Genomic DNA, 23765 nt, shown 5'->3' with positions numbered 1-23765 from the left:
AGCAGCAGAGGCCAACAGCAGGGCACGCTGTGCAAGAGGGACCCAGGGGAGTCCGGGCCTCAATGTGCCCAGCTGTAAATTGGTGGCACTGGACATGATGGCCATGGGGAGCCTTTTCAGGTCTGAGAACTCAAAACAGACACTCCCCCTACCAACCCCCACCCACCCGGGTAGGGCCCCTGGCTAACCACCACCAGCTCCGCCACCCATGATAACAGTAGATACTCTGGAGACACACTGGGCACCAGGTGCAGCCCGAATGCCCAATTCCCCATCCCGTCTCCGATGCTCTGAGCTGTGTGACTGTGGACAAGTCACCTCCCCTCTCCTAAACTCAATTTCCCCATCTGTGATATAGGGGCAATTGCTGCAGCCCCCTCACAGGGCTGCTGTGAGGGGTAAATGAAGCCCAGACAGTTAAATGCTCAGTATGTAACAAGTGCCAAACAGATGCTGCCTAAAAGGGCATTTTTCAACAGCACCTACTATTAACAGAAGTCCATCAATACTCCCACAGTGCAGATGAGAGAAACTAAGGCTCAGCCCTCAGACCGAGCAAAGCTGGCCAGACTCTGAGACCCCCTCAGCCAAACCAGGCCTGGACATGTGGGGAAACTGAGACTGGAAACAGCAAAGGGCTGGCCCTGAGGCCATGGCCTGCCCAGATGCGCTCCACTGAAAATGGATCCCAGCTCCTAGGAGAGCCCTGCCCTCCAGGGTAGCCAATCCCAACCCCTGTAATTGCTCCCTGACCTTGGGACCCACCCCTCACCCCAGTCAGGCTCTCCTTCCGCAGGGGCCAGGCTGGGGTGCACTCCGAGTGAGCCTGGCCCAGCACTGCCAAATCCACCAATTCGTATGAGAAACCAGAAGTTGGGCTCTTATAGGAAACCTCTCCATTTTATGGTTTATAAATATTGGCAATCAATCCATCTTTCTTGTTTGTAACTGCCGAGGATGGCACATCTTAGGCCTGGCCTGGCCAGGAGCTGGTGCTCTGCACCCCACGGCTGGAGGGGGGGCCGTTCAGCAGTGTGGCTGGGGGCTCAGGAGTAGGGACCCGTTGGGATCAGGGCTCAGATCTCCTTAGCAGCATGCTCCTGAGTTTCTTTGCCTCTCCTGGCCTTGGTTTTCCCATCTGTCAAACGGGCCGATAAGCTTGACCTCATGGGAAGGACTTGAGGGTCAAGTGTTTAGGGCAATGCCTGGTGAGTAATACTGTTTACTTAAGGAAACATACTGCTTCCTCAGCAGCCCCCAGCCTGAGCTCAGAGATGCCCGAGGGAGGTGCCACAGGACAAGAGGGTCTTCTAGGAGAAGAATCATGCCACATCCTCCCAGACACCGGAAGACCACAGGCAGCCCCAGAGGGTTTCTCCAGCCCATTCCCACTGCTGAGCAAGTGTCGCACCCGCCTTTGGCCCTGAATCCTTCACATGCTCCCACTGCTCTCAGTGTGAAACCTAACATCCTCACTGTGCTCCCTCAGGTGCCGCCCAACCCAGCCCGGTCACCTTTCCAGCCTCACTCCTCCTTCTGCCCTCTACTCCAGCCCCTGGCTGCATGGCTGTTCCTCCAAGTCTCCTGGCTCATGCCCACCCGAGGGCCTTCCCACTTGCCGTTCCTCAGCATGGGACTCCTTTACCCAGTCTTCCAGGAGCAGCACCTTCGCTCATCCCAGATGTCACTTCCTGCCAAGGGGCTCTGATGACCACCCCCCAGGGACAATCCCCAGCCTCCCCCGAGCGCACAGAAGGAAGGGCTGTCCTGCCCCCTGTCCACCTGCAGCGATGCCACTGAAACTAGACTTTGAACTCTGGGAACGAACTATGCTTGTCTCCTCCCACCCCCCTGAAGGTCCACTGCAGCAGCCTGTGGCCTCCGCTTATACACTGCCTGTAATGGCCGGCTCCCTCCCACCGCAGCCCTCACGGTGCCTTGAGCCCTGGCTGCTGCCATCACGCCTACTTTACAGACAACTAGACTGAGGCTGTGAGTGGAGAATTGACCGGGTCAGGGGCACTGGTCAGAGGCGGAGCTCTGACCCAACTCCAGGGGAGGCAGACCCATGAGCTGCCGACCACCTGGCCTCAGACTTCCGGGGGGAAGGGGGGGCACACGCCCCAAGTGAGGTCCCTGGGCAGTGCCCTCTCTCAGTTCTCGTCCTCCAAGCCTCTTCTGCCTGAGCACCATCCAAGTGACAGAGCTCAGGTGTGAATCCAGAGCTCAAGCCTTTGCTGTCACACCCTCCTTTGCCTTTCTTGACTCTTTGAGCTGCCCTGGCATGTGAGATCTTAGTTCACTTGCCAGAGATGGAAGCTGCACCCTCTGCACTGGAACCACAGAGTCTTAACCACTGGACCATCAGGGAAGTCACTGCCTTTGTTTAAAGTTGCTCCCATAGGGGTAGGGTGGGGGAGAGGAGAGAGAGACTCAAGAGGGAGCTGATATATGTATAATTATGGCTGATTTGTGTTGTTGTATGGCAGAGAGCAAGACAACATTGTAAAACAACTTTCTTCCAATTAAAAAATAAATTAAGAAGTTGCTCCCATAGACAACTCCAGGGTCAGAGGTCAGAGGTCAAGGCTGCCCAGTAGGCAGGCACACTCAAGACTTCTAGTCTAGGTATCTTCAGCCTAGACTGGATGATCCAAGTCACTCCAGGAAACATTCAGAAGAGCCTCAGGCTGTTCTAATCCCGAAGCTAGGACCTGCTCACATACCCTGTGGAGGGGGTGGGAGATGCCCTACCAGGGCTGCTTACTTTGTGGGGGACACCCAGGTCACACAGCAACTCTCAAGCCTGTGAAAGAGGCCCAGGTGGCCTGGGGGGAGGGGCGAGCCCAGGGACCCAGCTGCCACCCCCAGGTCCCACTTCTCCGAGGCCAGACACCACTTCTGAGCCCTAAGAACTCTGACAGCTGCTCTGACCCTGGGCTCCTGAAGAACAGGAGCCTTGATCGTGCATCCCAGCCAGGTACCAAGGGCCCAAAGCAGTAAAAAAATCTGCACTGACTTATTACCAAATAATAAGTCCCCAAATCATTTCACTACAACAAGAAAGAACTACATTTCACTACAACAACAAGAAACACCAGAAACGCCAAGCCTTCCCTGTGCTGGGCGCTCAGCAGAGGCGCCCTCCCAGGTAACACAACAGCCACGCAAAGTGCGAGCTCTGAGAAGCTCAGCTCAGTAGAGGAGGAAGCTGAGGCCCAGAGAGGTGACACCACCTGCCTAAGGATCTGCAGCTGAGAAAGAAGCGAATTCATTGTTTGAACTTGGGTCCGCCTGACTCCTGGCACTGTGTTTTCTAAGACGGTTTGTTTTAAGCAGCAGCAGTTCTTAAAAGTTTTACAGGGAATCGCACATTATCATGCAGGTAAGACCATGTATCTGGGATGTTATTTGCTTTTCATGGTGTCAGAGCCTTGAGACTTTTTAAAACAATGAATAAAGTTTTTATCTGCACTTTCCAAAAGCTTCATGTTACATCTGGAATAAAATACTAACTCTTCACAGGACCTCCTCCCCTGTGAGCTGTCTTCCCCTTCTGTGACCCCACCACGTTTCTGTGCTGCTTTCTTAAAAACATGCAAAATGCTTTCCCATCTCCGTGCCTTTTCCCTATGCTGTTCCTGAAACCCAGCGATTCTTACCTCAGTAAGATCTTAGTTCAGGGACTTCCCTGGTGGTCCAATGGTTAAGAATCTGCCTGCTAATGCAAGAGATGTATGTTCGATTCCTGGTCTGTGAACCAAGATCCCACATGCCACAGAGCAACTAACCCTGACGCCACAACTGCTGAGACCGTGCGCTCTGAAGTCTGAGAACCTCAACTAGAAGCCCACTCACTGTAACAAAGACCCAGTGCAGCCAAAAAACAAAAGATCTCAGTTCAAAAGTCACCTCCTCAGTGGCAGCTCAGTGCTTAGGACTCCGTGCTTCCACTAACGAGGGTGCAGGGTTTCAATCTCTGGTTGTGGAACTAAGATTCCCACAAGCCTCACAGCACAGTTGGGGGAAAAAAAGTTACCTCAAGATTCACAGTTAAACTTTGGTGATTAAGACAGTGTGGTGTTGGCATAGGATAGACACACAGGCCAATGGAACAGCAGGTCCAGAAGCACACAGATGGACACTAGATTCAGGCTGACAGTAGCATCACATGAGACCCAATGGGAAAAAGAGGGTCACATCAGCATGCAGCACCAGGACTGGAAGAGCTGTGACCCCTGCCTCACACCGCAGTTCAGGGTGGATCTTGTGAAGGCCTGTCAATATGATTCAGCCCAAACAATAAAGCTTTTAGAAGACAAGACAAGAAAGATCTTCATGACCCTTGGTAGGCAAAGATTCCTTTAATGGGACAGAAAAAGCACTAACCATAAATGAAAGCAATCGATAAACTTTAGACTACATTAAAATCAAGAACTTAGGTTCACAAAAGGATTCCATTAAAAGAGTAAAAAGATAAGCATAGTGCAGAAGATGATACGGACAAAGAAAGTGCCTTCAGGGTATATAAAGACTATAAATCAATAAGAAACAGACAGACAACTCAATAAAAATGACAAACACTTGAAAAAAGAGCCAGTCCCAATGGCCAATAAACACATGATAAAGTGCTCAACTTCATAAGTCAGGGAAATACAAATTACAGCTGCAATTTGAGATACCAGTATACATCCATTGAAGAGAAGAAAAAAAAGACTCATACACTGCTGATGAGGATGCAAAACTGTGCTGTCAATTTGTAGAAAAATTTAGAGGTTTCTTACAAAGTTAAACGTGCACTTACCATATGACCTAGCACTTCTAGGAATCTACCAAAGGGAAATGGAAGCATATGTCCACACAAAGACCTCAGAACAAATTTCATTACAGCATGATTTGTAGAAGTCCCAAAGCAGAAACAATCCAAATATCCACCAATCGGTAAACGGATAAACAAATTGAAGGACATCCATACAACAGACTGGATTTACTCAGCCATAAAAAGAAACAAACTCTAGTACATCCAAGAGCACGAGCAAATGTCTAGAACATACTGGGTAAAGAGGCCAGACATAAAAACCAATGTACTGTGCGATTCCAGTCTTCCTAGGTTGCCCCAGTGGGAAAGAACCCGCCTGCCAAGGCGGGTTAGATGTAACAGATGGGGGTTCCATCCCTGGTCAGAAAGATCCCCTGGAGGAGGGCATGGCAACCCACTCCAGTATTCCTGCCTAGAGAATCCCATGGACAGAGCCTGGCAGGCTGCAGTCCATGGGGTCCCACAGAGTCAGACACAACTGAAGCGACTTAGCACGCACACACAGACTGTGCAATTCCATTTATATGAAGTTCAAAACAGAGAAATGCAATCCATAGGGGCATGAGTCAATGTGTGTGGGGGGGTGGGTGCTGATGTGGAAGAGGTGTGAGGGAGCCCCCCAGGGCACTGGGCCACTGGGTGTACAAACACAGAGATCCTTGTGAAGTTTCAGACGCACTTCACACGGCTCAGCATGTGAGTATGACTCCACAGAGAAGTTTAAAAAGGAAAGGTACTTCACACAAGGGGCTTCCTTGACAACATCCCATCCCACCCCCAAATTAGGACCTCCTCCCAGAGGTTCCATTTCTTTCTTTCAGAACACAAGATACAATTTATAATTCCAAGTTCATTGGTCATTTTACTCCTTCAATAGCCCCACCAGGACACCAGCTTCCCCAGCAGCTAGTGCTGAGCAGTTGCTAAACAAGTATTTTTTGAATGAATGAGTAATTGTTGGTCTCCTCCACCCAGTCGGTGACCCTCCCCCCCCACCCCCCAGAGCTGGGATCTGCTTTGCTCACTCTCTAGACTAAGGGCCTAGGACATAACAGAACCACAAAGAGAAGGGAATTACAGGCCACAGGATCCCATCAGCTTGACACATCTGGTCAAAGACGGAGTCCTACAGGTGTCCAGAAGACAAGGAGCCTTCAGCCTCAACTGCACCACTGGAACTGTGTCCCAAAAGACCCAAAAAAAAAAATCTAAACTTCAAAGAAAGTAAGACATTCACAAAGCATGGAAGGCCTCTAAGGAATTCCACCACAGTTTTTAACTCCTTAGGAGAAATCCTCCTATTTGTCAGGATCAACCTGGGTCAGGCTTTTCAAGGACCCTGAACCAGGCTGCCACCAGCCCACATGATGCCCATGTATGGTGTCCCTGGATATTCTACAAAATCCCTGACCAGTGCTGCTGAAAACTGCCAAGGCCGCTGGAAACAAGGCTGAAGAATCATTCATCACAGCCAAGAGGTGCCTAAGAACACATAACGACTACATCAAACTTGGTGTCCTGAGGCAGAAAAGGGACCTTAGGGGAAAACCAGGGGAATCCAAAGGACCCTCCGAGTCCAGTTAACAGTCACGTTCCAACGTTTATTCCTTAATTATACGACGAATGTGCATGGCATTGTAACAGAGAAACACGAAGCAAAGCTGAGTGTGGCGTCTAAGGGAGCTCTGTACTACCTAAAAATGGGAAATGATTCTCTGAGGGAACAGTTTACTTTTTAAAAGTCCCCTGGGCACTCTGCAGCTACCTGCTGGGAAAGTGTCACCACCCGGAGCCACGTGCGCGCGGGGTCTTACCTTGGGCGGGTCGAAGAGCTCTAGCAGGCGGTCTGCGCCGTCGGGGCCCGTGCGCCGCAGCGCCAGCCGCCCCCGCTGCCAGCGCGCCCCGCTGTCCATGGAGGCCTCGTCGGCCAGGCTGTACCGCAGGGTCGCCTCCTTGAGGGCCTCGGGCGGCGGCTCCCGGGCCAGGCTCCAGGGCAGGAGCTTCCTGGCCAGGCCGGGCCTGGCCGGGGCCTCGCCGGCCTCCCCGTTGGTGGCGACGGGGCCCGCGGGCAGCTCGCCGGCCGAGCGGTGGCGGAAGATGTGGCGGAGGCTGTGGCGCAGGTGCCGGAGCGAGCAGGTGGCGGCCGGTCGCGGCGGGGCCAGCTCCTCTGAGCTGCGGGCCTTGGGCAGGCCGGGGGCGGGCGCGGGGGCGGCGGGCGGGGCCGGCGCCCGGCTCGGCGGGGGCCGCCTCGGCCTTGGCCGGGGACCCACGGCCCGTCTCACGGTAGTCGCGCGCGGGGGCGGCGGGGGCGGCCCGGGGTGCCGGCGGCCCGGGCGCCCGGCCCTCGCGCACTTCGCGGCAGAAGTAGCGCTGGAAGAGGTCGGTGAACTGCAGCGACACGAGCTCGGCGCGCAGCGGCGCGTGGTGCGGGTGTTCGCGGGCGAAGAGCCAGTACTGCCGGGCCAGCTCCCGGGCCGCGGCCACCGCGTGCAGCTCGCAGAACTCGCTCCAGCCCCGCGGGGACGGGGCGGCCGCCGCCGAGGTGGAGGCCGAAGACGCAGACGAGGCCGAGGAGGACTGCAGGGTGGGCCCATTCATGGCGGAGACCGAGGTGGAGTGGCCAGGCTGAAAGACACGGTGGGGAGTGCGCAACAGAGGAGGGAGTGGACGGCTGGGCAGACCACCACAATACCACTGCCAGAGATGCTGGTCACCAGGCACTACCTCAAAAAGCAAAAATTACCTTAATACCCAATGCTGGTGAAATGCAGCAAAATGAGCACTCCCCTACAACGTTGCGGGTACTGGGGGAGTACAGCCTTTTGGGCCGGCAGCTTGGGAGGATCATTTTCAGACCTAGTAATTCCCCTTGTAAGTAGTCAAGAGAAACAGTTTCCCACCTGAGCAGAGACACGTGCACAGGACAGTCCCCTTCCAGGTGTTTCCTGCCCCAACATTTATAATAGGGAAGAAGTGCTGTGCTTAGTTGCTCAGTCATGTGAGACTTTGTGACCCCATGGATTGCAGCCTGCCTGTCTCCTCTGTCCATGGGATTTCCCAGGCAAGAATACTGGAATGGGTTGCCATTCCCTTCTCCAGGGGATCTTCCTAACCCAGGGATCGAACCCAGGTCTCCCACATCACAGGCTGATTCTTCACCGTTTGAGCCAGGGAAAAGGTAAATTCAACCTAAGGGCTTCCTAGGTGGCTCAGCAGTAAAGAATCCTCTTTCGAATGCAGCAGTTGGGAAGATCCCCTGGAGAAGAAATGACAACCCTCTCCAATATTCTTGTCTGGGAAATCCCATGGACAGAGGAGCCTGGTGCACTACAGTCTATGGGGTAGCAAAGAGTCTCACATGACTGGGCGACTAATAACAACGAATACAACCTAAACGCCTATCAGTCAGAGACTGGTGAAACAAACTGGGACACGTCTGCAGGCCAGAATGTGCTACAGCATATTCCAAAAGGAAGAAGATTGATGCTACCATCTTGGGACGTCTCCAGGGCACAGCATCAAGGGAAAAAGCAAACCACTGAGCAATACAAACCATTCATGATCCCATTTACATGAACATACAAAGCAAAACTACCAATTCTTATGTGTACATAAATGTATTTAAGTGATGGGCAAGAAAGATGTGGCAGGAGCAAACCCATGCAGCAATAGTAGTGACCTGTGGGGAAGAGTCAGAAGTTGGGGTGCAAGAGGGGAAGTAACCAAGGAAGATTTATTACTTGTCTCTAGAAAATCTGGTTAAGAACATGGCGCCTGGAGCCTAGATTCAAATCCCACTGCTTACTAGTTGTTACCCTGGGTTCGTTGATGTCTTTCTGCCTTGCTTGCCCCATCTGTAAAATGGGGAACATGTTGCACCTACCTCATAGAAGTGTTATGAGGATTCACTGAATTAAATGGAAAGGCTTTGGAACCTAAGGAAAGCCTAATAAGTCTTGTAATCAATGTTACAATAAGAGTGTATTATTGGTGTAATAAAAATAAACATAAAAGATAGAAAGGAATAAACTAACAAGACTCAAAAGGGGTACAAAGGTACTTCCTGCTCTGATGGGGGAATGTTGGGACAGGTGACCCTTGCCTGTTCATCGCAACTGGGGCTCCTACACAATCAAAGTGCAGAAGCCCCCTACCCTCTGCTGTCCACGGTGCTGAACCCTGGCCCTCTCTCCTTACCATCAGTACTGTACTTCCTTCCAACCTAGCCAGGTTGGGCCTGGGCCCCTGCTGAGGACCACACACTCATGGACGCCTACTCACCCTACCCTGATATTACTGAGGACCTACTGTGTGCCGGGCACTGTGCTAGGCCCTGAGGATACAGGAGCGAACCAGACAGAGAAATTCCTGCTCTCCTGGAGCTACATTATACACAAACACACAAAAGTACTGGCTGTGTGCCTCTCATCGGACCTCTCTGAACCCTAGTTTCTTCATCTGTCAAATGGGGAGCAGCACAGTATCCACCTTCTAAGACCTTGAAAGAAGTCCTTGTAAGGGGACTCAAGGTGAGACTCTGAACCTAGAAACTGGGGTTCTTTCTGCCCCACCCCATTCTACATCTCCATGTCCTAGTGGTGACCCTGCAGCCGATCACAGCAGCATAGCCCAGAAGGCATGCAGTGGGTGCCACTGCTTTAGCTGGGAGGGTGCTGTGCACACACTTGACAACTTTGCACACTACAGGGCCCTTGGCAGCTACACACAGGAGGCACTTTGTACACAGTGGGCAGAAGGGAAGGAAGAGGGGCCACATGTGTCCTTGGCCACCACACTCCAAGAAAACCACCCTGTCACTGAAGGAGAGGGTTTTACCTGAAAGTATGGGTAACCTGTCCTTGGCGAACCCCTTGGCCACCCCACACCTTGATACAGCACTGTGCTCACAGCTTGGGGAACCAGATTCCAGACCCAAGTGCCTGTCCCATCCACAAGACCTTGTGTGATCGGCCCTCACACTGGCTGCTGCTGGGCCACTGCATCAGGTGTCCCTGTGCCCTGCCTGCTCCCAGTCTCACTCAGAAGCCTTCCTTGAGCTCACTGGTGACTGAGTCCTGAACTTGTCTTTCAGCACACGTGCTCTCATTCAATCACTGTGATTATTTAATGAGTGACTCTCTCCCCTACCAGACTGTGAACTCCACAATGCCAGGAGCCACTTCCAGCTCCAACCCCAAGTCCTAGCATGCAGCAGGAGCCCAATAAACACCTGCGGAATGAATGAAGGTAGGAATACAAGAAGCTGGCTGGATTTGCAACCTCTGGCTCCTCCAGCAGGTGTGTGCTGGCCAGCATTCACTGATGAGCACTTCTTGCTGGGCCAACCCACTGCCTGGGCACCCAGGCCTGTCCCTTTGTCTGGAACACCTGACCCTGTCCGACCCTGTACATCAGAGACCTGAAGCCCAGCTGCAGGACCAACCCTGGGAAGAGCCTTCTCAGAACAGCTGTGCCCACTCCAAGCTCCCTCACCACTCAGGCAGGGGCCAGCAGCCCTCCTCACTGGGCCCCCTACTCCAGTTCCCCACAGGAAGAGTGGTGTGTACTCAATACTTGCTAAACATCAGGCATTTTTCTAACTGCTTTTGCAAAACATTAACTTTCCCAGGCTTAACAACAGCACTAGCAGGTAGGGTCAATAATTGCTCCCATTTTACAGGTGCTTAAACTGAAGCACAGATCTCCCATGGCTAGCGATCAATGCGAACCCCACACAGAAGCCCCCCACAAAACACCTGATCAGTGCCCAAACGCACACCACAAGGAAGACTTAGTGCCCAGTGAACGAGTGTCCAGAGGAGAAGACAGAAAGGCCTCACTCAGGTCCTTCTGGTGTTCAGACAGTACAGCATCCGCCTACAATGCGGGAGACCCAGGTTCAATTCCTGGGTCGGGAAGATCCCCTGGAAAAGGAAATGGAAACCCACTCCAGTACTCTTGCCTGGAGAATCCCATGGATGGAGGAGCTTGGTAGGCTACAGTCCATGGGGTCACAGAGTCGGACACGACTGAGTGACTTCACTCACTCAGGTCCTGCTGGAGTCAGGAGGCCCCAGCGACTCTGAACAAGTGGTTGGAAAATAGCCACAGGGTGAAAATTTTAAAAACAACAATAAATGACGCTATTTCACACTATGTGCCCTGCTCTGTGCTAAATACTTTGCATTTTTTCACTTGTTTATTCCCCATCGGCAGGGGCAGTCCCAGCATTATGCCCATTTGATGATGAGAAAGCCAAGGTGGGGGAGGAATGGTCTGTCCAAGGTCACAAGGCCCACAGGGGGCACAGCTGGGATTAAAAGCCTGTTCAGTCGCAGGGAGCACCAGCTATAGTGAGCAGTACTGCTCACCGTCCATCTCCCTCAGCATCTGCCCCAGCAGCCAAGGGCCACGGCACTCCGGCCCACTCCATGGGGCATGTCAGAACAGCAACTCCAGAAATGCTGAAGTTGCATGAAGTGGTGAATTCTCAGGGTTGAGGCGGGCTGCTGTTTGACAGTCATACTCTTGCAATCATGCCCCTGACCTTCATGGACTGACAAAAGGCTGAGGGGCTTTGAGAAACCCACCACCACAAATGAGCTCACCACGGTGGAGATACCAACCAAATCTGGGTTCACATCCTCATTCTGCCACTTCCTCGCTGTGTGCTGCAGGAGAGAGGGCTCCCCTCCCCATCTGTAAAATAGGTTCATATTTTTCTCTGGACATTCACTAGGAGCATTCCAAGAACTGCTATCTGTGGGGTCCTCAGCACAGGGCTCAAGAAACAAGTGGCTGCTGCTGTTACTATTGTTCGAAAAGAGGGGTACCAGCTCCAGAGAATATCAAACCCGCCTGCTGTAAGAAGCCACAGGCAGAGTCTCACAGGCTTCACTGGCTGGGCCAGGAAGGGGGCAGGGCAGGGGGGGTGGGTCACAGAAGCCTGAACACAAGGCCTTCTCAGGGGAGAAGCATTGCTTAGGCAGCTCCGGCAGGAGCTCTGGGCAGGAAGCCACCAGCCAGAGCACTCAGCTGTGGCCTGTGTTGGGGAGGGGGCCACGCCTGGGAGCTTTCCTGGCCAGGGCAGGCAGCCAGGCCACAGGAAGGTGGTCCCCTCTTTGGGCCCTGGCCCAGGAGGTAGCATTTACTGAGTGTTTACTATGTGCCAGACACAGAGGAAGAACAACTGATCAGATCACGCCAACCCTGGGAACAGGGCCTAGAAGCTCTTGGCAGGAAAAGCAACTACTAATGACCTGTGGGTTCCCAGGAGCCCCCCAGGCTTCAGCTAGCAGGTATGAGGAGAGGGGTCTTTGGCGCATTTTTTCCCCTCCAATACCCTCCCCACCCATGGGAGCATCTAGGAATCTGGGCAACCAAAGGGATGAATAGCCGTCACAGAGGTCCTGCAAGTCCTGGGGGTCCCTCCCCCCTCTTCATCCAGGGCTTTGAGGACAGGGAGTTCTGCTGGATAAGGAAGTAGGGGTCCAAGATCTCCCCAAATCCCCCAGCAGGGTAAGGGACAAGGATGAGGCAACAAGAACAGTGAGATCGGATTGCATTCTGGCGCCCCACCCCCCAATTCCCCACCGCACACCCACAGAGGTGGGGGCAGCTACTTCTGTGCCCATCCTGGGGCTCACGTCGCAGGGGAGGGGAGGTGGGTCTGCCTTTCAGGCCCCCAAGTTTAAAACAAGAGTGTCCACAGCATCCCTGCTAAGGGCAACCTGCGGCGGGCTCTGAAGCCTCAGCCAGTGCTTGGCGGGGACCCCTTGTTCAGGCAGATAGCAATGCATCCTACACCAAGCCTCAGGACCCCAGAGACTGAGGCTCAAAGCCTCTCCTCTGTCCCATCACCCCGGGTAATAATGGAATCCGGGCAAGATAATATTTCCTGCTGCATTATCAGGCCCAGGTGCAGAGAAGGCCCTTACCCACCTGTGGGAATTTCACCTGCCAAGGCTCAGGGAGAATATTTTAAATTGTGTCAAGTGAACTTAAAATGAGCCAGTTCAGAGCCTCCATCCGCACCCAGGTCTACAGCTCACAGATGTTTAGGCAGGAAGTCTTACACCATCTGAGGAAGACGTCTCCTCCAAGGAGCCCTCCAGGTTCATTCCAGGCTGCTGGAAGCATTTCTGCCTCTCCTGCCTGCAGCACCGACTTTCTCTGGGAGCCCAGATCCCCCCTGTCCAAGAAGGCCCAGAGAGTTGAGGGGATTCCAACACACAGCCTGGCAGGAGGCCCACTGCCCTTACACACCACTCATGCTGGGTCAGACTGTAGACGAACCTATGGGAGGTTCAGAGCAGAGGTTCTGGGGCCCTAGGGAGGCTGAGAAGTGGGGTCTCTCCTAGACCACTGGGCAGCCAGGGAGCCCTGAGGCACTCTCTCTGGGGTCACCGAGTGCCCGAGGACATTTATCACACCAGCGCAGTCTGCCAGAACAGGAAATGTCCTCTGGCTTCCTCTGCCCCCACCCCCGCCTGACACCCCAGCCAACAGTCCGGCTAGGCTTCGGGAGGTGGGGAGAGCCAGGCCCATCCCGCCCCCCCCACCAAGAATAGGCAGAACTCTCTAAGCCACCCCCATCCCAGGACAGGACTTCTCCCTTTAAGTGCCCCTGGGTGGAGGAGAGATGGCAGGGCAGCCTGTCAGCTCCACATGTCCCAAGGCCCCCAGACGGTGTTGCCTCTTCAGGATATCAGGACGGGAGCCCTCAAGCCCTCCCGCTCCTGTGCGCCTCTCTCCACACTCATCATCCTCTCTGGGACTCTTTTCCAGTGACATGACAGGAGTGCCAGCTCTCAAAAGGACCGATTTTGTGCCAATGGTCCTCTTTTGTGTCCACCTCCCCTAATCGCATTTCCAGGCCGCCAGCCCCTCAGGGCCAAGGCCTCCCCCTCAGGCGCCCTGTGAGTCTGCTCCCGATGAGCCGGGCACAGACTTCCTCCCCCCAGGCCTCCCTGGGGACATGCAGGGCAGTGGCAGGCTCTCCCCCCTACACCCCAGCCAGCGGGGTGGGGGCCCACATCCGGGCAGGCCCCCAGGGGCTCCGCTGCCTGGTTCACGAGGAAGCCTGCAGCCCGGCCCCCCCAGCCGACCCCTGACAGGGTGGCGTGGGAGGAAAAATCTTCCAGCCATCTGCTCAGCTGCTGGGTTTCCGGACGGGGCGGAGCCGGGAGACACCAGGAGGACTTGCTCTCCTGGGGAAGTGCCCCTTGCCCCTGCGGTCAGGAAGGACTGAGCGGCCCAGGGATGACCATTGGGACCCCAGAGTCCCCACTGAAGAATGCTGGTCATCCAGGTTTCTGGGCCCAAGTCAGTGGTGTCCAGCTGCGGTTTGGACCTGCCCAGTCCCTAAGGGACCTCAGGCCCCGGAAGCCAGGGAGCTGGGGCACAGGGCTCCTGGGTCCAATTAGGCCTGACTCAGCCAGTGACCCTAGCTGAGTCACTTCCCCTGGGCAGCCTGCTGGCCTCAGTTTCCTCAGGGAGGGAGGGCAGCTGGGAACAGGGTCTGGCTGGGAACAAGCAACTTGTATTACACCTCTGGACTCTCTGAGGCAGGCTTCTTTCGTCTGCCAGATGGAAGCAGCTTCCTGTTCTCCCCGCCAAAGATGCTGACCACCCCACGGCCCCCAGGGACCATTTTCCCAGGAAACCTGGCAATTAAGTGCCAGTCTCCCTCTCAGGCATTAACAGCAATAGCTCTTATTAAGCACCGACTGCATGCCAGGCACTGTGCCTGCCTCTTCTCAAAACAAACCTATTAGTGCTCTCATTCATAGACAAGGAAATCCACAGCTCAGAGAGGTTAAGGGACAAGCCCAAGGTCACACAGCCATAGCAAGTATACTCAACACAGTGTGAGTCCCTGCTCTGTGCCAGGCTCATACCCTTCACATATGAACTCACATATAGGATCATATACCCGAGAGAAGCTGGAACCCCCACTGGGCAGTTGAGGTCCAGAGAGGTCAGGTAACTTGTCCAAGGCTTCACAGCTAGAAGCTGGCAAAGCTCAGATTTGGTTCCAAAATCCATGCTGCTACTGCGAGAAGCAAGAACTGAACAGAGAAGTCCTCTCATTTGAATAACAACAACAATAACAACAACAGTGTCTATTATTAATTGAGTGCCAAGGCCAGCACTGAGTGCTTTATGTGCTCTGTCTCTCCCACTCAGGATGGGCAGTGTGGGGGACGGGCAGCTGGAACGTCCCTCCAAGTGCCTCCAACACTGCCCCCTCTGCCCTCGAGGAAGCTCCATCCAGGAGGTGGCACAGCCAGACCCAGACACCCACCGGCGCCTACAGGCTGAACTGCTGCAGGGCTCCCCAGCACCCGCTGGGCCCAGGCTACTGCTATACTGCAGTAGTTCTACAGGAACGAATTCGTGTTAGAAAGTTCTGTTCAATGGAGAAGGATCAAGCCCAGGATTCAGAAGAATGGGGGAGGGGAAGGAGAAGGAAAACAAGCAAGGCACACACAACAAGATAACAATCATCTCTTCCTTATTACTATTCTTCCTCCCGAATTCACTCATTTACGGTTCCAATGACCCTAAAGAAGTAGGTACTAATATCACACCCACTTGACAGATGAAGAAACTGAGGCGGGGGGGTTGTTAAGCAAGGCCATAAGAGCCGGGATTCACCAACATCTCACCCTGTCCAAGAACTCCAGAATTCTTCTCCCAGAACTCAGGAAACCCCAGAGCTGCTAGCGCAGGTGGTGCTCAAGGGAAGCTGATGAACAAACATTCCACAGCCAGTAACAATAACACTAATGATGGTAATGAGGAAAATCACCACCACCTGTAATTGAACCTTTCCATGCCAGGCTCATTATATGCCTACCACAAACCTATTATTACCTCATTTCACACAGGGGGAAACCAAGGCTCACAAGTGTCACTTGCCCATGCCCTCGGCTGGGAAAAAGCAGTGGGGGTATGGAACCTAAGCTTCCACGACCCTCCTCTGTCACTGCTGAGCCCTGAAGGAACTCAGATGCCAGAAGCTGATGCTTTAGTCCAGCCCCTTCCCAGCTGGCTCCTCCACAGCCCACAGAGACTCACACGAGTTCTAGGAATGTTCACCCTTTGGCTCCAAAGGATTTTCCCTCCCAGAGGGGGGTTGTGGGAAAAAGCTCAGAAAAAGTGTATTAAAAACCCATCCAACTTCCCCAAAGGGCCCTGGCCTCTCATCTGCTGACCCCAGCCTGACAAGGGGTCTCAGTCCGCTCTCCCCCCACTACGCCTGGGTCCCTTGGCCCCAGGGGGCCTCCAGGGCTGTTTCCGGTCAGGCAGCCAGGTCAGTGATGGGAAATTCAGACACAACTCGCACCCACAACTCTGGAGATGCCTATGCCCGCCGCCCTGGCAGGGGCCCTAGGGATTGGACTGTAAATGGGAACGGACTGGCTGCCCCAGCTGAGCAGGGCAGCTACTGGGTGTCGGAGGAAGCTCATCTCCCAGGGCAGATCTCCAGCCCTCCTGCTCCCAAAGCTGGTCCTTGGCCCTCCAGACTTCGTTTTGCCAGGCCCTCTGTTCAGAAACCCCCCTCCTGGAGCCCAATTTCACTTCCTCCCACTCAGTCCGGCCTGGCCATTCCCCTCCCTGGAGGCCTCCAGCTGCAGGCAGTGAACTCCTTACCTACATCATTGTGGCCCGGGAATGGGGAAGAGAAACAGGAGAATGAGGAAACTCAAGGAAAAAAAGTGGAATGGCAGGCAGGCCCCCCTCCCCAGTTCCTCAAATGCAGTCCCCACTGTTCCCAAAACCCCCAGAAACAGAATGAGGGAAGGGAGGGGATTTCTGCACCAGACATTAAGGGCCTCTGAAATACCTTCCAGCCCTGCTGACCTATTAGGCCAATGACTTGTTTCCCTGTTTATTTTGGGTGGAAGGATTCCCCTGGAGCCCCATGTCCAGGTGGGAAGGTACCAGTCCAAAGAGAACCGAGCTCTGAAAGCCCTAACCCTTTTGAACCCCCAGATTCTGCAGCATGGGGGCGCCTGGGCCACCCCACCTCCTGAGGCAGAGAATGGGGAGAGGGGTTTCTGGAATGCTGGGGGTGGGGGCGGTGAGTGCTACCCTCTTAGCCACATGGCCTGGCCTGGGAGAGCAGGGAGAGTCCTGTGCCCCACTCCAAGAGGACGCTTCCATTCTCACGGGCTGTTTGACTACTTTCACTTTCAAGGTACTAAAGCAGTGACCCCCCAACCCCTCCTCTCTAGGCACAATTTGACTGGCTAGGCTACAATAAGAGGCAGCTGGGAGTATTAGCCAAACCCTCTCCCAGCGCCTCCCCCACTGCCTCAGCTACCCCCACTACATCCCCAACACGTGTGTGGGTGTCGGCTGAGGGTGTTGCAGGAGCTGGGGAACGGTCACCCCTGAACAACCCCATCTGAGTGAGCAGCAGGACAATATTTTAGGCAGTTGCGGGAGTGCGCAGACACTAGGCAGAACGGGACACGGGGCCTCCCCGTTCCCCATTGAAGCCCTCCCAGCCCCGGAGGAGTGGAGCCCTGGGAAAGGCGTGCTTACCTGAGAGAGAGGGGGTCCGGGCCCGGCCAGCCCATGGCGTCGCGCGCCCCCGGCCCCCCAAAATCCCGAGGGGGCGGGCGGGCCCCCGCCCCGGGCGCGTTCTCTCCCGCGCGCCGGCTCCTGGCTCGCGGCTCGCTCGAGCGGGGCTCAGGCAGGAAACCCGGGCTCGGAAAATGGCCAGCGCCTCATCATTTCCGCCGCCAGCGCTTGACAGTTGCGGGAGGATGCGCCTCCGGGCCGCCACCGGGGAAACTTTGCTGTCTCCGACGTCGCCACCGCGGGCCGCGACAGTCCGGGCGGGCGGCCGGGCGGAGGCGGTGGCCCGAGCCCATGCCGCCCCGCGCCGTTATGTAAAGAGGAACCGGCTGTGCTAGCAGAGCCCAGCGGGGGAGGGCGGCTACAAGAGGGGCGGGGCCTGGGCGGGGCCGGGCCACGCAAAGCCCCGCCCCCGCCCGCCCGCGAGCCGGACTTGGCCGGAGGCGGTGGGGGGGCGGGAAAAAACAGGGCTCGAGGGGCGGGGCTGGTCCATGCCCCGCCCACCAGCCCGATTTCTCCGCAACTGACCGAGTCCTGGGGTCTCAAACGCAAGCCCGGAGAGGCGGGCCCTTGTGAAACCACGCCCACAGCTCGCCCACCCTATGGCGTATCGCACAGTCTAAAGCAGGGAAGGAACGGCAGGCGGGGCGGGGCAACCCTGGCCCCACCCAGGGAGCGCCAGCGACCACCACGGGAGCCTCCACGCTGTGGGGGCGGGGTCGGATGAAGGAAAGGCGGGGTCTGAAGGCGGGGCCAGGCCACGGCTCCTGGCCTCGAGGGGGCGCGACCCTGCCGACTCCCTCCTGCCGGGCCTTATCTACGCGCGCCGGGCCGGTCAGTGCAATAGCGACCGCAGCTTTCATCATCACCCGGGGAAGGATCCCAACCCCGCCCAGCCCCGACTATCCGCAACTCTACTGAGCCGACCCCCCATAGCGCCACCCTCAGCTCTACCCCTGTCGTAACCCGTGGCCCTGTAGACGGGCCTCTATGGGCCCATCCATTTCCCAACTCCAGGAGGGCATCCTTCTCCAGGAAGCCCTCCTGAATCGCTGGCTCCCATGGCCTCTGGGCCTCCTTCTCTGCTCTCCCTGGAGCTATCTGAGCCATAGGTGGGATGAGGTTCACAGTGGGGTCCGCACTAGCCTGAGGGGGAGCATACACCCAGCCAGCCCTTCCTCTGACACACGGGGAGGAGGGGAGAGAGGAATGTCTGCTCTTCTCTCCCTCCCACAACAGGAAACAAGTCGCTCACACCCCCAGCTTGCAGGGGCCACATGGACTCTTTCCAGACAACACACTCTTCCATTCCCCTGCCTCCCCCTCTTACTAACCTTGGGCAAATGACTTCACTTCTCCACACCTCAATTTCCTCACCTATGAAATGGAAATAATAAGAGTACCCATAACCCAGGGTTGTTGTGAAGATTAAATGAGTTAATGCATTAAAGCACTTAGCAAGGGACTTTGCCCAAGGGGAAACACTGCTAGTGTTTGTTCAACAATCAGGCCTGAGTCTTGCCGTTGAGGTGCTACAGGAAGGGGTTCCCCCAGAAGATGGGGATTTCCAGATTTCACCAGATGGCGGAAGGGGGCCTGTCTGCTGTAGGATCCTTAGAGTTCAATAACCTTGAAGGAACTGGCCACAGACATGTGCTTTCCATAAATATGTATGTCAGGCATTGTTCAGAGTGCTGGGGACACAGCACTGAATGAGACAGACAAATATCCCTGCCTTCATGGGCATCCCTTGTCCTCAGCTGACATTCTGGTGAGGGGATGTAGAACACGAATAAATAGAAAGTGGGATAATGTATTATGAAGATGACAGAACAGTAACAGGATGGAGAGTGCTTCCCAGGCTGTCTGAGACTGGACACTTGGAGGACCTTCCAAGGAACTAATATTTGGAATGAGACCACCCCTCTCCTCCACCTCACAACAAGAAGGATCCAGGCATGATAAAGAACAGTAAGTGGAAAGATCCTGATGTGGGAATAAACTTGATGTATTCAAGGGAAGTCAAGAAAGCAGTGGTGATGCCTGGACTGACAGGACGAGATGAAGGCAGCCCCTCACATGGAGACTTAAAGGTCCTGGTGGCAGGTCTGGGAATTATCCTGGGAGCAACAGAGCCATGGAGGGTTTTGCACAGAAGGACCTGTTGCATTTGAGCTGCAAAGTTTGCAGCTGGCAACCCATAAGGAGGTGCCCCAGTGGTGTTCACACAGCAGCTGATGATGTGGGACAAAGGGAGTAAGTCATCAGGGAAGCCTAACCCGATCACCCCATATTATTATCTCTTTCTTACGTATGGGGAGACTGAGGTCCACAGAGAGCAATTACTTGCCTGCAGTCACACAGCTGCCAGGTGGTGCCAACAGAGCAGCCAGGTACACAGCAGTTGTCAAATGGTTGCTGAAATCTGCCAGCCACAAGCACTTTCCCTCTCACGGCAGCTTTGCTGACTTAAATGGAGACTTGTGGTTCTTCCCCTTTTTAATCACAGTGCAAGCCTTCCCTCGCGCCAGATTTCTCTGAGGCCCCAAGTGGTTTCCTTTCTCGTTTAATTTCTTCTCGCCACGCGTCCCCTCCAGAGTCCAGTTTCTTGTTTCAGTGCTCTCCGCGGTTGAGACTTCTCACTTCGTTTTTGTTTTTCCTTAGAAAGGCAAAGGGTTTTCAGCGAATACCCCTCCACCGCCTTGCCCTAGATTTCAGAGCATCACGGCTTAGAGCAGCGATTTCATCTTCTTCTCAGGCAGGCTGGCCGGCCTCGGCTCCTCCCACTTCACAGGTCACTGGGGCCCAAAGGGAGTAAGAGGTTTATTCGAATTCCCCGGAAACAAGCAAAGCGGTCTTGGGGGAGCCGCCAGCCCTTCTTTCTGACAGTGAAGAATGCTGAGCCGGAGCGCACCGACTGCCTGCCAAGCTTCGGGGCTCGGATACTCTCAGGATTAATAAGAGTAACAAAAGAGTAGTCGGTAACTATTAGTAAATACTTAATCGGATCACTGATAGTGATATTAACAACTGATATTAATAACAAAATTTAACCAGTACGGGGTTAATAATAAAAGGATCGATAACAATAAATATAACAATGTAATAACAGTCATGAAGTCTAACTAATAATAATAATACACGGTTAATTATTACAAGATTAATTGCAAATATAAAATAGCAATAAGATATTAGTAGTAATAATAAATATAGTAATAACAGGTCTAGGATTAATAGTATTAATGGTAGCTTATAGTAATAATAATAATGGGGGAGCTTCCCTGGTGGCTCAGTGTTAAAGAATCTGCTTGCCAATGCAGGAGACACCCATTAGATCCCTGATCCGGGAAGACCCCGCAGTCCATGGAGCAACTAATCCCCTGATCCACAACTCCTGAGCCTGTGCTCTAGAGGCCGGAACTGCAGCTACTGAGCCGGCCGGGCTCTAGAGCCGGTCTGTGCTCCACAGCGTGAGAAACTACCGCAATGAAAAGACCCTGCACTGCAACTAGACAGGAGCCTCGCTTGCCAGGACCAGAAGAAAACTCGCGCATCAACAAAGACCCACCCAGAACAGCCAAAAACAAATAAATGAAATTATAAAGAAGATAATGGTGGTAGGATTAATAATAATAAACATCAAACAATAGGATAGTAATAAGATTAATAATAAATATAATATAATATTGTTATGTTAACAGTTCTAGGACTAACAATAACCACTTAATAAGTAGATTACATGTTAATAATAAGTATAAAAATAATAGGCTAGAATAGGTATAAATATATATAACATACTATAATTATAATAACTAATGATCTAGGATTAACTATAACATGATTAACAAGTTTTTTTGTTTGTTTTTTAGTTATAACAGTTTATTGCTACCAACCCATCTCCCTCCACCCTCCTCATGCACGTGTGCTCTGTCATGTAACTCCATGGACTGCAGCCTGCCAGGCTCCTCGGTCCATGGACTTTTCCAGGCAAGAATACTGGAGTGGGTTGCCATTTCCTTCTCCCATGATTAACAGCTTTTGAGGCTTATTTCATGACACGTATTATTCTCTACCAGTGCCAACAAATGGAACTTTCTGTGGTGATGGAAATGTTTTATCTGTGCTGTCCAGTATGGTTGCCACATGAGGCTACTACTGAGTACCTGAAATGTGACTAGTGTCACTGAAGAAATGAATCTGTAACTTTATTTAATGTTCATGAATTAACTGCAAGGACATCCGACCAGTCCATCCTAAAGGAAATCAATCCTGAATATTCATTGGAAGGACTGATGCTGAAGCTGAAGCTCCAATACTTTAGCCTCCTGATGCGAAGTACTGACTCATTAGAAAAGACCCTGATACTGGGAAAGATTGAAGGCAGGAGGAGAAGCGGATGACAGAGGATGAAATGGTTGGGTGGCATCACCGACTCTATGGAAATAAGTTTGAGCAAGCTTTGGGAGTTGGTGATGGACAGGGAAGTCTGGCGTGCTGCAGTCCATGGGGTTGCACAGGTGGACATGACTGAGTAACTGAACTGAACTGAATGAACTGAAATTTAAATAGCCACACGTGGTGAGTGGCTACTGTACCAGCTCTGAATGTTTCACATATCTTAACTCTCACATCAGCCCTCACGTAAGTACTATTATTATTATTATCTCTATTTTATGATGAAGGAACTGAAGCACTGAAAAGTTAAATCATTGACCCTCATCAGAGTTTCTCCCCACTTCTAGGGCAGGCTCTAGGGGGTCACTCAGAGAGGTTTAGAATTTAGAGTTCATCATCTGTTTAGCTGTGGGATCACTTAGCCTCTAAGCCTCAGTTTCTTCATCTGTAAAATGGGAACAATTACAGGGCTGATCTCACTAGGTTGTGGGGGAGAATTTGACACATTAAGAGCTTGAGAGATTGGCTGGCACTTCCACATGGCATGTGCTCAATGTGCTGTGCTGTGTTTAGTCGCTCAGTCACATCTGACTTTGGCGACCCCATGGACTGTAGCCTGCCAGGCTCCTCTGTCCATGGGGATTCTCTAGGCAAGAATACTTGGATGGGTTGCCATGTCCTCCTCCAGGGGATCTTCCCGACCCAGGGACCAAACCCAGGTCTCCCGCATTGCAGGCAGATTCTTTACCAGCTGAGCCACCAGGGAAGCCCAGGAATACTGGAGTGGGTAGCCTATACCTTCTCCAGGGTATTTTCCCAACCCAGGAATCGAACCAGGGTCTCCTGCATTGCAGGCGGATTCTTTACCAGCTGAGCTACCAGGGAAGCCCAATAGTGTTGATTATAATCTACAATGGGATGTAAGTCAAATGTCCCTCACCCTCTGGTGGCCACAGAGACAAGCCCTGCAGGTGACAGACCCCACACCCGATTTACACATGAGATCACTGAAGTTTGAGAGTCAAGACTGTTGCCCCACCTTGGTGTAAACATCTGTAAAACATGCTTCTGCAGAACTGTCCCCTTCCTACTGAGCACAAAGTCTGAGCTGCAGATGGGGAAGAGACCTGAGTGGCTGGCTGCTCCCTAGTTGGGTAGTGACTGGTGCAATTGCCTGAATGTATGTATGCCCCCACTTTCAGGCTGAAATCCTAACCTCCCCCAAGGAAATTGTGTTAGGAGGTGGGGCCTTTAGAGGTGATTACATCTGGAGAGCAGAGACCATATGAATGGATCAGTGCCCCTGTAAAGAGACCCAGCAGAGAGCCATCTCTGCTTCTGCCTTGTGAGCTTACAGCTAGAAAACACCACTTTTGAAGCAGAAACCTGTCTCTCACCAGTCACTAGAAATAAATGACTGTAGTTTATAAGGCACTCAATTTATGGTATTTTGTTATAGCAGCCTGAACAGAGAACACTGGTACCAAGAAGTGGGGGTTCTGCTGTAACCAATACCTAAAAATGTGCAAGCAGCTTTGGAACTGGGTGATTGGTAGACACTGAAAGAGCTTGCAGGTGCATGCTAGGAAAAGCCTACACTGCCTGTGAACCCACCATTAAGGGCGATTCTGATGAGGACCCAGAAAGAAAAGAAGTTTGCTGCAGAGACCCATCCAAGTCACTGGAAGAATGACCCCACAGGCATTTTGGAGCTCATCAGGGCTGTCCTCTCATCACAGGCCCAGAGGGCGAGGGATTGGGTGGGAGGAGGATTTCAGAGGAGGGGCCTCCACTGCAGGACTCTGCTCTCCACACAAGGCGGGTGGATCCGTGCTGCTCCACAGGGCTCCAGCAGCCACACTGCAACCCGCCAAGCTGTGTGCGTGGTGGGTGGGAGTTGGAGGCAGTGGGGGGCGTGACTGCCTCTACCAGGACATTGGAGGAGCTGCAGGAGCACCAT

General features: G+C 53.4%; 1 protein-coding gene across 1 annotated transcript in view; it reads right to left on the bottom strand.

The window, feature by feature from the left end:
• SH2B3 (SH2B adaptor protein 3) overlaps positions 1 to 17770 on the bottom strand; it is a 37592-nt gene extending 19822 nt beyond the window's left edge. Inside the window, 3 exon segments of the mRNA XM_019977291.2 lie at positions 6634 to 7032; positions 7034 to 7444; positions 17375 to 17770. Of these exon segments, the coding sequence (XP_019832850.2) occupies positions 6634 to 7032; positions 7034 to 7417 (783 nt within the window). The 5' untranslated portion in view covers positions 7418 to 7444; positions 17375 to 17770.
• Between the last annotated feature and the right edge of the window lie 5995 nt (positions 17771 to 23765).

The sequence above is a fragment of the Bos indicus genome, chromosome 17 (assembly GCF_029378745.1).
Source record: "Bos indicus isolate NIAB-ARS_2022 breed Sahiwal x Tharparkar chromosome 17, NIAB-ARS_B.indTharparkar_mat_pri_1.0, whole genome shotgun sequence".
In the NCBI taxonomy this organism is placed as follows: Eukaryota; Metazoa; Chordata; class Mammalia; order Artiodactyla; family Bovidae; genus Bos; species Bos indicus.
The sequence above is the reverse complement of the archived record's forward strand: the minus strand, read 5'-3'. Positions and strand labels throughout refer to the sequence as shown.